Raw genomic sequence first — 20,551 nt, forward strand, 5'->3', positions numbered from 1 at the left:
GAAGGCAGATTTTTTGCCATCTGAGCCACCAGGGGAAGCCATGGAGGAAGGGAAAACTCAAAACTCAATCAGTGGACCTAAGGCCCATTTCCTCTAGAGGATTTGAAGAGGCAGCACGCAGACATAGGGACCTCTCGGGATCAAATCCACAGATGCTGCTGACTCGCTGCATGATCTTTACACGTGTCAGTTCCGGCTCCATAGACGGGAGCATGGATGTGCGTTGACTCCACCTTCATTATGGAAACCTCCAGTGAACACCTGGCTGTTCCATCTCTGCCCCGGAGTGTCGCGGGACAGAGGCTGAGGTCGTGGAGACGGGGATCCTCCCGGGAGGGGCTCGTGGCAGGGACACAGTGGAGGTGTGGTTCTGTTTCGTCTGAGCACCAGGGCCCAGGATGCAGCCCCTGAACATGCCTCCTCGCTGCATCTTTCTGGAGAGGGTGGATGCATCACCCACCGCCTGGAAGCCCCAGGCCAGGGGTGCCCAGGAGTCAGGGGCTGCAGCCGGAAATGAAGTGCATCTCCAGCTCCTTCCCGCTGTCCTTGCTCTGAGCTCTGGCGCAGTGGACTTCCCTGCAGCACACTTGCCTCTGGAAGTCAAGTTCAGGGGGAATCGACGAAAGTCACAGATTGGACTTGGGCCAGAATGTGTGGGTTGTTACCTCTGTGGCCCCTCCTTGCTCTTTTGCAAACATCCCCCGGGGGGAGGAGACCCCTCTGTAGGCTGGGTGATGCCAGAATACCACCCCACTCCTACTGCTTTAGGGTCCAGTCCCTGAGAATGGAGTGTGCTTCCCCAGTGGCTCAGTGGCAAGATATCCATCTGCAATACGGAAGACTCAGGAGACGCAGGTTCGATCCCTGCATCAGGAAGATCCCCTGGAGGAGGAAATGACAACCCACTCCATTATCGCCTGCAAAATCCCATGGACAGAGGAGCCAGGTGGGCTCCAGTCCCTGGCATCGCCAAAGAGTCGAACGCGACTGAGCATGCACGCAGCATGCACACATGGGCCCTGGGAATGGTCTTCTTGGTTCCTATCCATCCGTCACCCTCAGAGGGAAAGGCTAAGGCTGGAGAAGGGAGGGACTGAGTTTCCCAGGCAAGTGATGAAATTCTACAAAACCTCAGCCCCAACGCGCCCATAGGCTCCTGAAGTGAAATACAAGCGGTGAAGTGAGATCTGCTTCCATTCTAAAGGAGTCCTATAAAAAATAATAAAAGGAAAACAGGAGAGAAAGGCACCTTGAGCCAACAGGGATGTAATTGTGGGTTTAGCTTGGCAGCGGCAGCACCAGATCACACAATTCTTGCAGACACGAGCCTCCCCGCACACCCTGTAGACACAGGACATCGCTTCTCAGTGGTCCCTGGCCACCGTGCCTTCCTCCTTCTTCACTCCAGCCTCACATACGAGAAACCCTCAGATGTCTGCACAGTGGAGACATGTGAGCACAGCCCACCTAGCACAGCTGGTGCACACAGAGGCCCTGCTGGGGCTTCAGGGCCGCCCAGCCTCCGGCGAGCTCCCAGCTGATGGCCTTAACTCTGTGTGTGGTTCCTAAGGCACACGCCACTGTAGACCTGCAGGACAGGTCAAGAAAGACACGCGCCAGCACATGCGGTGCACAGGGGGATCGCCTTCCCTTACAGGTGGGCAGAATTGTGTGCAAAGCAGGCTGCTTGACTCTGGCTCAGCATCCCTGTTTTGGACACTCTGCTGGTTGCATGTCCAGGTTGCACTGAGCGTCCTTCATCCTTCCACAGGCAAGGATGCCTCCTCCATGCTGCCCACCTGGAGGCTCACTGCAGCTGGAGCGGAAGGGCTCTGTGTGCCGCGCCGTGAGTCTGGCTCCCAGCCCAGAGCCCAGGCCACCTGGAGCCATTAACTTATTGTTTGAGTCTGTTGGGCGAGTGCGGACAGGGGGAGCGTCCCCGGCTGTCCTGGTTCTCAAAGCAGGTGCCCTGAGAGCCGCAGCACCACCTGGGAGCTTGTTAGTGATGTGGCTTCTCAGCCCCGCCCAGACCGGCTGAAGCAGAAACTCTGGGGCCGGGGCCTCGCCCTCCAGGTTTCAGCAAGTCCCCCTCCTCACCAGGGATTCTGAGGCTCACTGGTCTAGCCCCGCTGCAGGTTCCAGGGAGATGAAAACAGAGAATCCCTGGAGCTGAATAGAAGTGGTCTGTAGAGTGGAGAGCCGGGAGAAGGGATGTGCAGAGGAGGGTTTGCGCCCAGGAAGTCTGCCTGGATGGAAGGGGAACCCCCCACCACCAACCTCCCACTGCAGTAGCTTTTGTCTGCCTGAGTCTTTGTGGTGAGGGACTGAGCCTTGCCTTTCTCTGTGGTCTGGGAGACAGATTCACTGTGTGTTGTGAAGAACTCTAGCTTAGGGTCAGACGGCAGGATGCCTTTGATGTGGTATTTAAAAAGCATGGTGCAGGAGTGTGATTAAGGTGACAGAAAAGGGGGCTTCCTGATTGGTCCATCTTGGTCCCAGACATCCCAGCTATGCCTGCAGTTGTTCCTTTTCCCAAGTCTTTATTGAGCACCTACTGTGTGCAGTCACTGTTACAGGTACTTGCCATGCAGTCACGAAGCATACATGAAAATATTGCCTCTCTAAGTTCACTTTCTAATGGGAAAGACAGCCATTGAGCCGGATAGCTTACTAAAGGCTAGCAGGTTAGATCATGGTAAATGCTAAGGAAAAAAAAATAAAGTGAACCAGGAGTGGTAGTTCTACAAAGGACAGCCTGAAAACATCACCTCTAAGAACATGACAATTGAGTAAAGTCCCAAAGTCAGTGAGGGGGTAGGTCTTATGGTTAACCAGCAGAAGAACTTTGCAAGTAAAAGGAGTGGTAAGTGCAAAGGCCCTGAGGTCAGTGTGAAGTGTTGGGGGACAACTGAGGCTGATGTTTAGTGACTAAGGGGAAGAGTAATAGGGGTTGAGATGGAGTGATTACGGGGCCAGTGAGGGACTTTGATCTTCACTCTGAGTGAGCTAGGACACTCCTGGGGGCTGTTAGCAAAGGAGGACATGATGGCTCTCAAATTAAGCAGGATGACCTTGGCCCCTGTGTTAAAGCTGAAACCCACTAGGAGGCCCCTGCAGGAATTCAGGTAAGAGACGGTGAGACCTGCATGAGGGTGGTAGCGATGCAGGGGTGGGAGAAGTGGTTACATCCTGGACATATGCTGAAGGTAGAACTGATATGTTTTGCTGGTAGGTAAGAAGGATTTCCCTGATGGCTCAGTGGATAAAGAATCCACCTGCAATGCAGGAGACACAGGAAATGTAGGTTCAATCCCTGAGTTGAGAAGATCCTCTGGGGAAGGAAATGGCAACCCACTCTAGTATTCTTACCTGGAGAGTCCCGTGGAGAGAAGGAGTCTGGTGGGCTACAGTCCATGGGGTCACAGAGAGTCAGACACAACTGAGCAACTAAGCATGCCCACAAGGAGGGACGAAGAAGGAATTGAGGCTGAGCCCGAGGTTTGTGGACCGCACCCTGGAATGAGGGGTGGACAAGCCAAAGCTGGAAATCCTCCTGAGAACTGAGCCTCGGCCCCTCTGAGTATCAGCCCAGACACTGGGAAGTGAAAAGCGAATGTGTCAGTCACTCAGTCATGTCTGACTCTGCAACCCCACGGACCATAGCACAACAGGCTTCCTTGTCCTTCACTATCTCCCAGGGTTTGCTCAAACTCTTCTCCATTGAGTAGATGATACCATCCAACCGTCTCATCCTCTGTCATCCCCTTCTCTTCCTGCCTTCAGTCTATCCCAGCATCAGAGTCTTCCCCAGTGAGCTGGCTCTTTGCATCAAGGTGGCCAAAGTTTTGGAGCTTCAGCTTTAGCATCAGTCCTTCCCATGAATATTCAGGGTTGATTTCCTCTAGAATTGATTGGTTTGATCTCCTTGCTGTTCAAGGAACTCTCAAGAGTCTTCTCCAGCACCACAGTTCAAAAGCATCAATTCTTTGGTGCTCTGCCTTCTTTATGGTACCTTCATGAGGTGATTCCAAACAGAACCACATTTTAAAAAATATTAGCATGATGAGGAGACCTGCTGTCTGAGCCCAGCAGTGTCTCTTAGTAAATACACAGTGGGCTGAAATTAAAAATAAAAAACTCTCAGTTTTATGATGGTGACTGTTCAAATTCCCTACATGTCATTGTGTGGGAAGAGGTGCTTTGCTCAACCCCTGCCTACAGAACAAGATCTTGGCTAAAGGTCTTTTAACATCAGGTTTTCTCATTTTATGTGAAACATTCAATATTTGACCTTTGAAAGTGGCTCCCTGGGACTGGTCTCTCTCACATCTTTCTGCTTTGACACATGGAGATTTGACTCCATGTATGTTTTCTGACATTTTCTCGAAGATTTTATGTCCTCTTTTAGGATAGTGAAATTTGCAGTTCTGATGACATTGGTTGCTCTCTGCCTCGGGGTTCTGAATCCGATTGGCATGAAAGATGTCTCCTAGTTAAGCTCGACCGCCTTGCAAACCTTCCAAGCCGTGGGCAGCTCAGTGTCGGAGACTGGAAAATGAGTGTTTTTCCCAACTGTGCTAGTGAAGTCGGGTAGGAATAGCTTGTCCTGCTTACGAGGGACCTTGGGTCTTCACAGACGTCAGTTCACTGGGCCGCGGGGCTGAGGCATGGATTGAGAGGGCTTCGTTTGGGGAAAAGTTAGTGAGGGAGAGGCGTTCTCAGGGGCTCCTGCTCCGTTCCTCATTTCTCCTCTTGGTGTCACTCAGGACCGTCTTTGCCGTCTCTCGGGACGTCGGACGGATGGGTGCCACTTTGTGGAAGAGCTGTGCTCTTCCCTGTGATGTGAACGAGTCCCATCAGGTCTCTGTGGATGCTGCCATCAGGGACAAGGGGAAATGCTTGGCATTTTCTCTCCTGTAAAGGAAACTCATCTTGGCTAACCAGGATTTACATAGCCTGTTAGGAAAATGAAACACTGAAGCACCATCACGGCTATCTGCCTTCATTCTTTGCTCTCTGGAAAAGTGTCTCAAGAAAAACGAAACTCAGGAGATGGAAAGGATGCCACCTCTTCGTCAGGTAAACTCTCTGCAGAGAAGGATCTCATTCTACAGAACGTCGTGGTTCCAAAGGATGAATTCGTCAAAGCTGCATTTCCTCCCCAGTTTTCAAGATCCGAGTGTGACGTTGTCTTGCCGATCCCCATTTTCAGCTGCTAAAAGAAACACACCCTGAAATCATGAAACCTTCTCAGGGAAACGTCAACCCCCTTTTGGGGACAAAGAGCTAACTGTTGGTGGTGACTCTTTAATTAATTTTGTCTTCAACTGCTTTGGAGAAGGGGGGAAGGGGAATGGGTCTGGTGGGAAGGGGCTGACGTTCCAGGTGTAAGAGAATATTTAGTAAGAGTAAAAATAACACCCAGCTGTGAAGACAAACATCTCCAGTTTCAGTCTGAGCCCCGAGCGCTCCATGAATCACTGCTGAGCTCCACCCGCCGCTCGGCCGCGGGCTCTCTGAAGCAGCTTTTCCACTGCCTCTGAGTCAGAAATAAAACAGACCCACAAATTACCCCGGAGCGCTCCAGACAATCTCCTCCTTGTCTGGGGTCCTAAAAATACCTTTTGTGGTGACTACCTCCATTCATGGCGCGTAACCCGATTAGGAGCTCGTTGGGTCGATTAGGACTAAGTCTGTGCTTTTCGAATTCTTAGGAGGAGAATCTCCAGAGGAGGGGGTTGGTTCCGACTCAGGTTTGAGGCTGACTGGGATGAACGCCCAGGCCAGCATCGTTAGGGCCCTCTCGTGGGGTCGGCCTCTTCAGACTCCTGGAGTGGCCCAAGGAGACCTGTGAGGCCCTCTCAGGGAGTTCCCTCATCAAGTGCTTAACATGGAATCGCCTCGTAAACCCAGAAGGACACTTGGGAAGACAGTGCCCTTCGGATGAACTGTGGGATGAGCTGAAGACTGCTTTGCCAGTAAACGTTTGCCTGCTCACCCACAGAAGGGTCGGAGGGGGAGTGGACCGTGGGCTTCAAGGGCAGAGTATGGGGGGCTGAGGAGAGGGGCTTCACCCCTCGGACGTGGGCACCATGGAAACAGGGGCACAGCTGTATCCCCAGCACCTGGGACAGTGCCTGGTATAGAGACTTTCTCTATAAATGTTCGTTAAATGGATGAAGGGATAAAGAATATACATACATACACACACACACACACACACACACACGCGTATTATATGTATACACATACATACAAACAATGGAATGTTCTTACTGTTCAGTCATTAAGTCTTGTCCAACTCTCTGCGATGCCATGGACGGCAGCACGCCAGCCTTCCCTGTCCTTCACTATCTCCGGGAGTTTGCTCAAACTCATGTCCGTTGAGTTGGTGATGCTATCTAGCCATCTCATCCTCAGCTGCCACCATCTCCTTTTGCCTTCAATTTTCCCCAGCATCGAGATCTTTTCCAGTAAGTCAGCTCTTTGCATCAGCTGGCCAAAGCATTGGAGCTTCAGCTTCAGCATCAGTCCTTCCAATGAATGTTCAGGGCTGACTTCCTGTAGGGTTGGCTGGTTTGATCTCCTGGCTGTCCAAGGGACTCTCAAGAGTCTTCTCCAGCACCACAGTTTGAAAGCATCAATTCTTTGGCACTCAGCCTTCTTTATGGTCCAACTCTCACAACCATACATGACTATTGGCAAAACTGTAGCTTTAACAATACAGACCTCTGTTGGCAAAGTGAAGGCCCTGGTTTATAATACACTGTCTAGGTTTGTCATAGCTTTTCTTTCAAGGAGTGAGTGTCTTTTAATTTCATGGCTGCAGTCACCATCTATAGTGATTTTGGAACCCATGAAAATAAAATCTGTCATTGTTTCCGCTTTTTCCCCATCTACTGTATATAAAATAGGTAAATAACAAGGACCTACTGTATAACACAAGAAGCTTTACTCAATACTCTGCAATAACCAATGTGGGAATAGAATCTAAAAAAGAGTGGTTATATGTGTATGTATAAGTGATTCACTTTTCTATACTCCTGAAACTAACACAGTATATTGTACATCAACTATACTCCAATAAAAGATTTTTTTAAAATTTGCATTTTAGATGTGAACAAAAGTATTCTACCAGGATGTGGTGGAGAGCAAGCAAGGCAGAGAACAGCCGTCTCCAAGTGCAAGACAAACTCCAGAACAGGAAGCGGGGTGGGCCCTGGAAAACGGGTAGATTTTGAGAAGGTTGACGGGTTTGCCTCCACCCACTGGAAGAAGTTATATCCATTGCCCAACTTCAATTTCGACTTACCACAGGGGCTTTCTCAAGCCTGAGGGGCCTCCACTCAGCGTTATGACGTGAGGGTGGACCCCAGTTTTAACGTGGCTGGTGAGCTTGAGTCTGTGGCTTGGGGCTGCGTTCAGGGACCTTCTTGCATAGGTCCCCTCATACTCAGCAAGAAGAACAGCATCTGTGCAGTTTCACTGAGGGCTCTTTCTGTGATGGAATCTGCCCGAGTGTAAGTAGGTTCTGATTCAAGAAAACCAATGTCAGATGCCAAGTTTTATTTTGTGTTTCAAAAAACCAAAGCTCTTAATTTTAATTTCTCAGTACATTCTTACAGGCATGATGTGCGTGCGTGCTAAGTCACTCAGTTGCGTCCTATTCTTTGCGACCCCGTGAGCTGTAGCGCACCAGCCTCCTCTGTCCATGAGGGTCTCCAGGCAAGAATACTGAAGTGGGTTGCCATGCCTTCCTCCGGGGCATCTTCCCAACCCAGGGATCAAACGTGTGTCTCTTATGTTTCCTGCCTTGAGAGGCGGGTCCTTTACCACCAGCACCACCTGGGAAGGCATGAAACCCCTTTTCAAAAAGAAGAGGTTATGTATGGAAACAGCTAAAAAAAAAAGTTTTTTCTTGAATTGGGTTCCTTTTCATCTTTTTTAGAAAATATTATTTTATTTGTTTATTTATTTGGCTGCATGGAGTCTTCATTTTAACATGCGGGATCTTTAATTGCAGCATGCAAACTCTTAGTTGAAGCATATGGGCTCTAGTTCCCTGACTCAGGATGGAACCTGGGCCCCCTGCATTGGGAATGTGGAGGCCCGGCCACTGGGCCCAGAGAAGTCCCTTCCCCGTCCACTTTATCTTAAACAGCAACATTGCCTGCTTCCCGAATGGTTCAGTTTCTGCCCTGGCCCTCAGGTCTGTCTGCTTAGACCCACGATCTGGGTCACAGTCCTTCCCGCTCTGCTTTCTGAGCCCAGAAACTTCTCACCTGACTGCCTCACACTCAGGAATGTTCACCTTCCATCTCTGCAGAGCTTGCACCCTGCTGAGCACCTCTAGGAGGTTTGGGGGAGGAACAAATGACATTCCACTGTAAATCGGGAAGGTCAGCTTTTTTTTTATGAACCAGACATCACATTTCCTATCTCTGTCCAAATAAGCCTTGCCGTACTTAGTGTCTCCCGGGAGGCTCTGCCTTCATCTGCATGGGGCTGCCCCTGTTCAGCTCTCATCGCCTTCTCCTTGACTGGCTTCAGGATTTTCTTCAGAAAGTACCGACCAGTGATGAAGCTGAGTCTTCTGAGGGTCCATCCCATAATGTGTTATGTCTGGGAAAGAGACCGCTCGTGTGGAGTCAGGGGAGGTCCTATAGCGTGGTGGTCAAGTGCTTGGACTCAGGTCCCTAACTGTCTTAAGTTCAAATCCCAGCCCCTCCACTGATGGTAACATGACCTTAGACACAACCTGTACCCCGAGTCTCTGCACATCACCTGTATCGTTGCTGCTGCTTATTGGTGTTTGCCCTTGTGGGTGAGATAAATAGCAACAGCTAACACATACCATTTGTTGTGTGTTAGATGCCATTTGGAATGTCTCACCCCTGAATTTGCTATAATAAGAATACATAAGAGTTTGGAGCCACCTCTAGCATGAGTAAGCAGTCCAGTACGGGATAGATGAACCAGATAAGATCTATCAATGTTTGTTCGCCCACCATGCATTAGATCAATTTCCCAGAGGCAAATTTGGTTTTAAAACATGTAAGTTAGGACTTCGCTGGTGGTCCAGTGGTTAAGAATCTGCCTGCCGATGCAGGTGACATGGGTTTGATCCCTAGTCTGGGAAAATTCCACATGCTGCTGAACAGCTAAGCCCGTACACTGCAAAGATAGAAGCGCTCACTCCAGAGCTTGTGCTCTGCAAGAAGAGAAGCACTGCAGGGAGGAGCCTGCACACCACGTCTGGGGAGCAGCTTCCGCTTGCAGCAAAGACCCAGTGCAGCCATAAATAAATAATAAAACATTTAAAAATAAAAATAGAAATTAGAAGATTGTGGAAACTGGACTATATGTATATAGCATTCCATCTCTCAAGATCTTGTCATTGTTTAATCATCCATTTCTTATATTTTTGCACTCATTTTCCTGATTCTTTCCAAAACAATGTCAGTAGGTTCATCTGTACCATTTTTCTAGATTCCACATATGTGCACTAGTATACAATATCTGTTTTTCTATTTCTGACTTAAACTTCACCCTGTCTGACAGTCTCTAGGTTCAGCCACGTCTGCAGATGGCACATTTTGTTCCCGATTAATGCCTGAGCAATAGTCATTGTGTATTTATACATATGCACCACATCTTCTTTATCTCTTCTTCTGTTGATGGACATTTAGGCTGCTTCCATGTCCTGGCTATTGTAAATAGTGCTACAGTGAACATAGGAGTGCATGTATCTAACTATTACTCCAATAAAAAGGACACAAGTAAATTATAACAAAAACAATGTCAAGAGACAGGAAGTGTGGAGCCCTGGCTGAGGACACACAGTCCCGGGGTTCCTGCACCTGCGGCGGCTGAGAGCTGAGTGCTCCGAGCACCTGCTGTGCATGTGGAGTGTTCTCAGGTCTGCTGGCGGGTGGTGGGAAGGATTCTGCCTGCTGCACCACCCAGGTCTCTGAAGGAGAAGCCACAAGAGAAACTTCTCTCAAGGTTCAGCTCAGGAAAAGCTTCTCTTCTGCTGAATAACTTGGTCCGTGGGTATTTTTTTTGACATCTTGAATGGTCACAGGATATACTTCCTTTTTTGCTTTGGCGAGTAGAAAGTTCAGAGATAAATTGATGTTCTACCTTGAGCAACTATAAATAGTAAGCTTTCTCAATGCGCTGATTTTATCTCTTGATTAATTGCTTTTCTGCCCTTATATAACATTCACTTCCATTCCTTTGATCATTTATGTTATTTTTGTCTTGTGCGCATTTTTGCAATCTACCTCAAGTGGCACATAGTTTGAGGAAGAGCAGGGAAATAAAATATATTAAGAAGCACCGCACATACACATAAATATCACTCTGGAGTTGCAGATGAAAATAATGGAATCTTCTCCTCAGAAAAATGTTAATAGAAGCTAAACGCTTGTTCTTCCGAGTAGCTTCTGAAGCGTCCCTCTTGACTACTCATCAGAACCATATTGTTATTATTCAGTCACTAAGTCGTGTCCGACTCTTTGCAACCCTGTGACCTGTAGCACGCCAGGCCTCCCTGTCCATTACCAACTCCCAGAGCTTACCCAAACTCATGTCCATTGAGTCGGTGATGCCATCCAACCATCTTATCCTCTGTTGCCCACTTCTCCTCTTGCCCTCAATCTTTCCCAGCATCAGGGTCTTTTCCAGTGAGTCGGCTCTTTGCATCAAGTGGCCAAAGTATTGGAACTTCAAGAACCCAATCTGGTTTTTCAGCGTGTCTGAGTTTCAGCTTAATTTAAATTGAGTAAACTTTCCAGTTTATTTGATATTCTTTGCTATGTTCTTTCACCATTAATTCGTAGTACTAGCATGTTTTGAGAAGTCAGTGCTCATGATCTCAACTCACCTTAATTGAGACTCAGGCCATGTTAGCCAGCCATGTGTTCTTAGTTATCAGAGGACAGGCACCAACATTCCATCTTATTCATCATGAAGGTTGAAGGATCTTTCTACATTATTTCTGTATTTCCTAGAGTAAGCTTCCCTGGTAGCTCAGATGGTAAGGAATCTGCCTGCAATGCAGGAGACCTGGGTTTGATCCCTGGGTCAGGAAGATCCCCTGGAGAAGGGAATGGCAACCCACTCCGGTATTCTTGCCTGGAGAATCCCATGGATGGAGGAGCCTGGTGGGCTACAGTCCATGGGGTTGCAAAGAGTCGGACACGACGGAGTCACTAACACTGTGACTTCCGGAGTGGCCACAGTTATGCACAAGTGACGTGGAAGTCTGTGAGATTGCTATAGAGATGAAACTCCTAAAATTGGCCTCAAGGAAGTTTTAAGGGACTTGGGGGAGTGATACACCCAACTTTTTGCCCCCCAGATGTTGTCCAGTGCCTTCCTGGAACTCTTCAGTCTGAACCTGCCTCCCCCCTGTCAGGATGACCCCAAGCCAATGTGGGATTTCTCCTGCTGCAAGTGGGGGCAACCAGCTGTCTTCCTGCCTCATGTCTCCTCTCCATGCTGCTGCGTATTGTTTGGGGTTGTGGTTATAAATAGAACTCAGACCTGAAAATGTGAACTTGAGAAAATGGTTCAGACACAATAATTTTTTTATTGTATTTTATTGTGGTAAGAATAGTTAACATGAGATCCGGCTTTTAAACAGAAAAATTTTTTTTAATATTTTTTAGTGTGGCCAATTTTTAAGCCTGCCTTTAGTGCTGTTTCTGTTTTCTGTTTTGGTTTTTTGACCACAAAGCATGTGGGATCTTCGTTCCCTGACCAGGGATTGGACCCTGTATGGGAAGGTGAAGTCTTAACCACTGGATTGCCAGGGATGTCTGTAAACAAATTCTTAAGTGTCCATTACTGTTGAGCAGAGGTACAAGGTTGTACAGCAGGTATCCAGAGCTTTCTCATTCTACTTGACTGCAACGTTATGCTTACTGATTAATAACTCCCCATTTGTTCCCTCCTCTGGCTGCTGGCAGCCAACACTTCACTCTTTTTCTGAATCTGACTTTTAAAAATAGCTTATATAGGGGGAATCATGCAGTATTTGTGTTTCTGTGACTGACTTTTTCCACTTAGTATTAATATAATGTCTTCAAGATTCATCCATGCTGTAATGTATGTCTGATTTCTTTATTTTTAAGGAGAATAGTATTCTGTTGCATGCATGTACCCCATTTTCTTTATCTATTCATCCATCCATGGACATTTATGTCCATCCTGGCTATTGTGAATAGTACATAGTGAACATGGAAGTGCTCATATCTCTTGGAGATCCTGATTTTAATTCTTTTAATTCTTTTCGATAGATATGCATAAGTGGGATTGTTGGCTCATATGATTGTTCTTTTTAAAAAATGTTTCAAGGAATCACCATAGTATTTTCCAATACAGCTGTACCCTTCTGCATTCCCACCAAGAGTATGCAAGGGTGGCAGTTTCTCCGCATCCTCTCCAGCACTTGTTGCTGCCGCTTAATTACTTTAGTCATGTCTGACTCTGTGCGACCCCATAGACGGCAGCCCACCAGGCTCCCCCGTCCCTGGGATTCTCCAGGGAAGAACACTGGAGTGGGTTACCATTTCCTTCTCCAATGCATGAAAGTGAAAAGTGAAAGTGAAAGTGAAGTCGTGTCCAACTCTTTGCGACCCCATGGACTGCAGCCCACCAGGCTCCTCTGTCCATGGGATTTTCCAGGCAAGAGTACTGGAGTGGGTTGCCATAAGTTTTGCTTTTTGTCTTTATCATAGCCATCTTGACAGGTGTGAGGTGATACCTCATTGTGGTTTGACTTGCATAATAGCTTTTCCATGCCCTTGAAGGATAGAGTCTTTGAGAGAAATATCTTGAACCATGCTTATTTGCAATTAAGAAATTCATGCCTCAAATAATAAGACAGAAATTTCATATTCACCAGTTGATTACCCATTTAGAAAGCTTCTAAAAAATGCCTTAAAGCTTTCATAGGGACTGTTAAAGAGCACACAGATGAATATTAAGAATATCATATTTAAAGGGATGCTCTTTGCTTTGTGCGTTTCAGAGCAAGAATGCCCAAATCCTTACCATGCTAGAGTAGAAAACTTGGGATCCTCTGTTTTAGGCTCAGTGCAGATGGAATACTAAGCTGTTTGTGGGAAGTTTCTTCCTGTGTCTTCTAAGAATGCACACTGAAGGTGGAGCTTATTAAGCACAGTAAGCGTGGACAGGTTTCCATGTGGATCTTTTCTTATCACAGCTGGGCAAAGACTGAAAATGCATTTATTGGGAGAATTTTCAGTATACACTTTTCAATTTTCTGAACCACGTTAAGATGTATTTTTCTTAATAAAAAAAAACAACACGTCCCTGAAAAAACGAAATCTTTGGGAATTCCATCTCTCTTTAAAAAAAAATTATTTAGTTACTATTTGTTTTATTTTTGGCTGTGCTGGGTCTTCACTGCTGTGCAGGCTTTTCTCTCGCTGCGGCCAGTGGGACTGTGCTTCCTAGTGGTTCTCGGGCTTCTTTCTCATTGTGACGCCTTCTCTGTTGCAGAGCATAGCCTCTATGTTGCAGAGCAAGGCTCGAGCACTTGTGGCTCCCAGGCTGTAGAGCACGGGCTCAGTAGTTGTGGCACGCGGGTTTAGTTGTTCCGCAGCATATGGGATCTTCCCGACCCAGGGATCAAAGCTGTGTCCCCTGTGTTGGCAGGCAGATTCTCATCCCCTGCACTGCCAGGGAAGACCCCTCCCTTTTTAACTTCCGTCTGTTTAGACGTGTTCTGGATGTGTCACGCAGCTGCTGTGCTGGGAATGAAGAGAAGGGGGTCAAGGATGGTGGTCTAGACTGGACACTGTCCATGTACTGCAGCACAGAGCTTAAACCAGAGTAACGTGGGGGCTGGGCCTTCTTGATGCCTTTCTGAAATGAAGATCAGTTTCACCGCTTGAGAGGCTGTCTTCCCAGCCATCTTATTTTTACTGAGGGGGCCATCTGGAAGCGTAGACAGTGAGTAGAAGCTGCCCAGCTTCAAGCCTTGGTTCTGCCTCCTCCCGACTCAGACGCGGAGCAAGCCCCTTCTCTTTTGTGTTCTCAGTCTGCACCTCTGAGAAATGGAGCTGATTCCAGGCTGTTGTGAGGACTGATAACAGTTAAGCTCTCAGAACATGATGACGTGTATACGTGCTACTACTTTGCTATTAAAATTTCCAAGAGAATAGTTAAGGGGAAAAGGCTGAACAATGAGACTAGAACAGCCGAGGCCCCTTTAATCAGTGTTACTTGAACACCCGGCTTGAGTTCTGTATGTCAGTGGCCCTATTGGGGTGACCCTCTTCCCACACTGAGGTTGTAGTTCCCTTAGAGTTATTACAGAAACTATTTGAAATGAACATAAACATGGTCCCCTTCTGTCTTCCTCTGAAGCTAAAACAAAATACAGTGGGAAAAAAAATATTTAAAAAAATGTCCTGAATGTACAGCTTTTGAAAATAGCATGTCATGTTGCTTTTTTTCCCCTAATGTTGAAAGCTGGCTGGAAAAGCTTAATAAAGTGAATTATGTCTTCTGGTTATAAGATGAAGACATAAACTAACCTGGTTGAAGATTATGCCTGTTTTAAAGACATACACATATTTTTATAAAATTCCAATAAAATGCAATTTATTTTTATTTTTTAATGATTTTTATTGTGGTAAAAATCACATAATATAAAGCATACTATTTTAACGGCTTCTAACTGGATAGTTCAGTGGCACTAAGTACAGTCGCATTGTTGTCCATCTCTCACCGTCATTCACTTTCCTAAACTGAAACTCTGTCCCCACTAAACACTAACTCTCCTTCCCCCTCACCCTGCACCCCTGGCATCCATCATTGTACCTTCTGGCTCTATGGACTTGACTATTTTCAGTGTCTCATATAAGTGGAGTCAAACAGTATTTGTCTGCCCTAATGTGTATTGGTTGGAGAAGGAAATGGCAACCCACTCCAGTGTTCTTGCCTGGAGAATCCCAGGGACGGGGGAGCCTGGTGGGCTGCCATCTATGGGGTCACACAGAGTCGGACACGACTGAAGCGACTTAGCAGCAGCAGCAGCAATGTGTATTGGAATACACAGAACACAGTTTAATAGCTCATCATATCTCCGGATTTGATGAGGGATCTCTTTTAATGCCATGGGAAAGCTGACGTGATCTGTTCCTAGAGCTTAGTCCTCAGAGATTGAAATTGAACAGTAGGGTTGTAAGAAAATGACAGAGTTCGTCTGAAGGGTCCATAATCCCCAGTGACCCTTCTTCCTGTAATTCTGTACATCTCCTTGGCCTTTCACTTTTTAAATGGCTAACTGCCTTGCTGGAGAAGAAAGAATTTGGTAGTGCCTGGTATACAGCAAGTACTCAATAAAAAAATGCTCTAAATGAGGAGTGAATGACTGCATCTGAACAGCACTTATCCTAGAGTGACAGTCATCACCTACGTAGCATCTAAAGTCTTTTTTCCTAAAGAACCAAACTCCTTTAACTCTCTTCCCTAGTAACTTCTCTCCTTGAGACGAATAGACCAAAACACACACTCTCTACTCAACGGATGGAATTTTCCAAGGGGATAGGAAACTTAAGTCTCAAGTGAAGACATTCAGTGTTTTGATATTAGGATGGGTCTTTTAGAGATAAATGTTGGAAGCCAGGAAAAATAGCATCAAGAGGAAATAATGCATGTGTAGGCAGCGTCGGAAATATAGAGGGTTCACACCATGGGAACTCTGACCGCTATTATTTTTGAATTTCCTTCATGTTAGTACAGCTGTGCGGATGCCATGAAGCAGGGTTATGTATTTCCCGGCCCATGGTACGGGCTCAGTCCGGGCGATCCCAGCTATGACCTCCATCCACAGATATACCTGCTCCATCCTCATTGTTAGCCCTGAGCTCCCTCCATCAGCACCTGTACAAAGGATGCTGAGAATGAATCTGTAGTTTCAAAGTTCCCAGATGCTGAATGAACTCTTTCCAGGGCCTATGGTCCATCCTTCCTGTCCACTCCCCAGCCACAACTCTTGGGTCCAGAATGACTTTCTCCATTGCATCTCAGTCCTGCCCCACCCAGAGAGTGCCCTTCTGCTTTGATAGCTCCTTAGGCTTGAAGGCTGCATCCATGCCAGGCCTCTAGTTCCAAGATTCTGCAGACTGGCTGCAGAGTTCCAGCTGACATGGTATGAAGACAGAGGAAGACCCACTGGGGTGGAGCCCACAACCATCAGGGCCTCAGACATTGGGATGGAAGTCTAAAATCCAGTAGATTGTATAGATTGCCAAGAGTACAAAAAACCCTGTGTTGGGTAACGCTCATGAGGACATTTTCAGAAATCTGCCTAGATGACATAACTCAACTCTCAGGATCCTTCAGCTACAGGGATCTTGTGTTAGTGATCTCTGACTTAACCATCTAAGAAGGCATTGACACGTTCTTCTGTTTCCTGGTTAAACCAGAGTTTTCTGTTTGGAGTTTACCTGTTACATATGAGAATGATGGAGGGCGGAAGGAGAAGAGGGTGACAGAGGATAAAAAGGTTGAATGGCATCACCGATTCAATGGACACGAACTTGGGCAAACTCCGGGAGGTGGTGAGGGATAGGGAAGCCTGGCATTCTTCAGTCCATAGGGTCACAGAGAGTTGGACAGGACTTGGCAACTGAACAGTAGCGATCTCATCACATCCAGTCACTTTTAGATCTTACATTAAGAAACATGTATTCTTATTTTCTTCTCTTTTTCCAGAAAGGTTAGTTTGTCTTTATCCAAGGGTCCATGGCTGCCTTTACTAACAGCAACCCTCTGAGCTGTTCCCCAATGCCCAGCAGCTTACCCCTGGCACACAGCTGGCTTCACTCCCTGATCCCAGTCCTCCAAGGCTGCTGGGGTCCCCTGTCCTGCTGCTTCCTGCAGGGCCATTCCTTCTCCCCTTTCTGCCCTTCCTGCCCACACCTAAGCCAGGAGCACTGCTGCTACGTCACTTCAGTCGTGTCCAGCTCTGTGTGACCCCATAGACAGCCTCCCACCAGGCTCCCCCATCCCTGGGATTCTCCAGGCAAGAACACTGGAGTGGGTTGCCATTTCCTTCTCCAATGCATGAAAGTGAAAAGTGAAAGTGAAGTTGCTCAGTCGTGTCTGACTCTTAGTGACCTCATGGACTGCAGCCCACCAGGCTCCTCCATCCATGGGATTTTCCAGGCAAGAGTGCTGGAGTGGGGTGCCATTGCCTTCTGCAAGCCAGGAGCACTGGCAGCCTTCAAATTCCATGTCTAACAATCGGCTGCAGGGATTTGAAATTGAACACAAAGGTTTCCTTCTGAGGTTTGAAGAGGCATGTCACTCTAGAATAAACCTGGCCGAGTGTCACCTCTCACCGTCTGTGTGCATGGCCTGTTTTCAGGGAGAACAAGTACCGGTCCAGTGTTCCTGTGCATGTTTCCGATCAGCTGGCACAGATGGGGCTTTTACACGACAGCTGCAGAAGGAGCTGGCTGGAGGGATAGGAACCAGGGGCTTTTACCCGACAGCTGCAGAAGGAGCTGGCTGGAGGGATAGGAACCAGACACATGGGGCTTTTACCCGACAGCTGCAGAAGGAGCTGGCTGGAGGGATAGGAACCAGGTGGCAGCACTGGTTCCCACATGCCTGTGCTCTGCTTCCAGCGAGCCTGGGCACTGTCTTAGTCTCATAGGCCACCTGTCGCAAGATGCCATGGGCCAGGGGTCTTAAATAACAGGACTTTTTTTCTCATGGTTCTCGAGATTGAAGTCCAAGATCAAGGTGCTGGGGAGGGGGGTGGTTGGTGTCAGGTGAGACCTCTGTCCTTGACTGGAGGATGGCTACCTTCTCACTGTAAACTCAGTGGCAGACAGAGAGAAAGAGAGGAGTCTGGTCTCTTCCTCTTCTTAAAAGGGCACTAATCCCATCATAAGGGCCTCAGCCTCATGACCTCATGTGAACTTTTTTCTCTCCCAAAGGCCCTGCCTCCACATGCCTTCATGCTGGGACTGGGGCTTCAATATGTGAATCTGGAGGAGGCACGGTCATTCAGCACATCACAGATGACTGCGTTTGTCTTTTCAGTCTCCTCCTCCAACCCATTCCTTCCCCTCCACCTTGCCCATCCTGGCTCCTCTCTGTGCACCATGGAAAGGCAGGGAGGCAGGTTCTGGGGGACCACAGTAATGGAAGGCTGTGTCTTCTTCTCCTCCAGGAATTCCCCTGATGAGTGCAGCATGGCCAAAGGTGGGAAGATGGTGGGCAGCCCGGACACCGTCGGGATGAACTACAGCAGCTACATGGAGGAGAAGCACATGCCACCCCCAAACATGACCACCAACGAGCGCCGCGTCATCGTTCCCGCAGGTCAGAGGCTTGGTCAGCGGCCCGGGCCTTCCTCGGGCTCCGCTCAGCTCTCTCTTCCTGCCCTTGGCATTGGTCACCCTCAGCTACCTGCAGTAACGGTTGCGGATGGACCAGCAGATACTGGTCCACCGTGGTGAAGTGCTCACCGCTATGTGTGCACACGCGTGTGTGTGCGCGCGCGCGCGTGTGTGTGTGTGAGCATGCGTGCATGTGTGTGTGCGCATGTGCGTGTGTGTGAGAGAGAATCCATGCTGAGTGACCTTTCCAAGGAGGACTTGCCTTTTCTCTGAGCTTATTTGGTGTTAAATATCCTTCCTCTTATGAAGTGCTACTTAAAATAGAAGGTAGGATTAACATTTTTTTCTTACCTGGCATAATTAAAAATTGGGAGGCCTGTATTGTTGGTTGTCAAAACTTGAAATTCCAGCCCTCACTGGCTTATGAAAGAGACTCTGAGAGTCTGAGTCATTCTTTTCCAGAAGTAATTCTAAACATAATCCAAAACAGTAACTCTGGATTTGAGAACCATGCCAGGGATCTATCTATTTAGCAAAACTAAAGGTGTTTGGAAGGATGCCTTAAAACTCCTCAGAGGAAGTGTGCTACATAAAACCAAAAATACCCACCACAGCAATAGCAATGGTGACCACCGGTGGGTCCTGACTGAGGTATTCAGTGAGCAATGCGCATACACTGAATTTTTGGTGTCATGAACTCTCAAGCAGTATGTAGCGTGGTTCGTCACGAGTGCCCTGATGAGGACAGTGATGCTCGGAGAGGTCGGCCTGCAGTTAGTAAGAGGCGAGTGAGAACTTCCCAGATGTCACACTTGTAAAGAACCCCACATGCCAGTGCAGGAGATGTGAGTTCAGTCCCTGGGGTGGGAAGACCTCCTGGAGAAGGAAACGGCAGCCCCCTCCAGTGTTCTTGCCTGGGAATTCCCCTGGACAGAAGAGACTGGTGGGCTCCACGGGGTGGCACAGAGTTGGATACGTCCTAGCAACTAAGCGTGAGTTAGAACTCAGACAAGTCACCCCGAATCCTTCATTCTCAAGCTCCTTTCTGTAGCCCCGGGGGGCTCCCTCCATCACCCACTGTGGCCATCTGGGCCCCTCACCCTCTGCTTCTGGGACTGAACTTGCTGTCTCTTTAGCCTGAAACCCTTGGTTCCAGGGAGTTCTGTCGTTCATCCGGGTTCTCTAGCCACCCCGTCCAGAGGTGCCCCTCAGCTCCTCCACCCAGTGACCCCAACCCCTGCCTGCCTGCCTTTCTTTTGTTGCTTTAATTCCCCTCTGTCACTGCAGTGGGCTTTTATGTGAAAGTCCTCTTCTCATCTTCCTCCCTCAGTCGAGTGTAAGACCCACAAAGGCCCTGCCTCCATGGCCAAGTCCAGTGCCTGATGTCCCTTAGGTTCTCCGTGAATGTTAACTGAGGGAAGAATGGACGAAAGGGTGCCTGACCCCCAGGTGGTCCTGCCCAGGACTCTGCTTATTGCTGGAGTCGTAAGAGTTGAGAATGGGTGAAACCGGTGCAGACTTAATTCTCCCTTGCCCCGGAGGTGGTGTGTGCATGCTCAGTCACTTTAGTCATGTCTGACTCTTTGTGACCCTGTGGACTGTAGCCCGTCAGGCTCCTCTGTCCATGGGGTTCTCCAGGCAGGAATAACTGGAGTGGGTTGTCATGCCCTCCTCCAGGGGATCTTGCCCACCCAGGGATTGAACCGAGTCTCCTATGTCCCCCGCATTGCAGGTGTTGTTTACCGCTGGGCCACCAGGGAAGCCCTGTGTCTCTGGTAGGGTGACCTGAATCTCAACATCTATAGGATATTAGTCCTTCCATGATCTTGTATTTACTGGGTTGCTTCAGCTCTCCATCATTCTGGACCACTGAGTGGGAAGTACTAACAGGGCCCCAGGGACCCCCCTTGTGCTACAAGCATCGTTCTCCTGCTCCGTATAGTGCAGCAGTTATACAATTTCCCTCCAGAGTTAAGACCAGTCCTTCTAGCTGATAATTCTCCTCTGGCAGCTGGGTCAGGGGCCAGAAGAGGTCAAGGGGACCGTCTCCACTGCCAGTTTGAAAGTGAAAGGATTAGTCACTTAGTCGTGTTGGATTCTTTGTGACCCCCAAGGACTGTAGCCTGTCAGGCTCTTCTGTCCATGGGATTTCTCCA

The 20,551-nt window shown here is 48.2% G+C and overlaps 1 protein-coding gene across 6 annotated transcripts in view; it reads left to right on the top strand.

Moving 5' to 3' along the window:
- Positions 1–20,551, top strand: part of ERG (ETS transcription factor ERG) — a 314,438-nt gene that overhangs the window by 244,873 nt on the left and 49,014 nt on the right. For all 6 annotated transcript variants that reach the window (XM_070377271.1, XM_070377256.1, XM_070377237.1 and 3 more), the window contains one exon: positions 18,227–18,378. In XM_070377271.1, the coding sequence (XP_070233372.1) occupies positions 18,227–18,378 (152 nt within the window). The remainder of the gene's footprint in view (positions 1–18,226; positions 18,379–20,551) is intronic.

Source organism: Bos mutus, chromosome 1 (assembly GCF_027580195.1).
Source record: "Bos mutus isolate GX-2022 chromosome 1, NWIPB_WYAK_1.1, whole genome shotgun sequence".
In the NCBI taxonomy this organism is placed as follows: Eukaryota; Metazoa; Chordata; class Mammalia; order Artiodactyla; family Bovidae; genus Bos; species Bos mutus.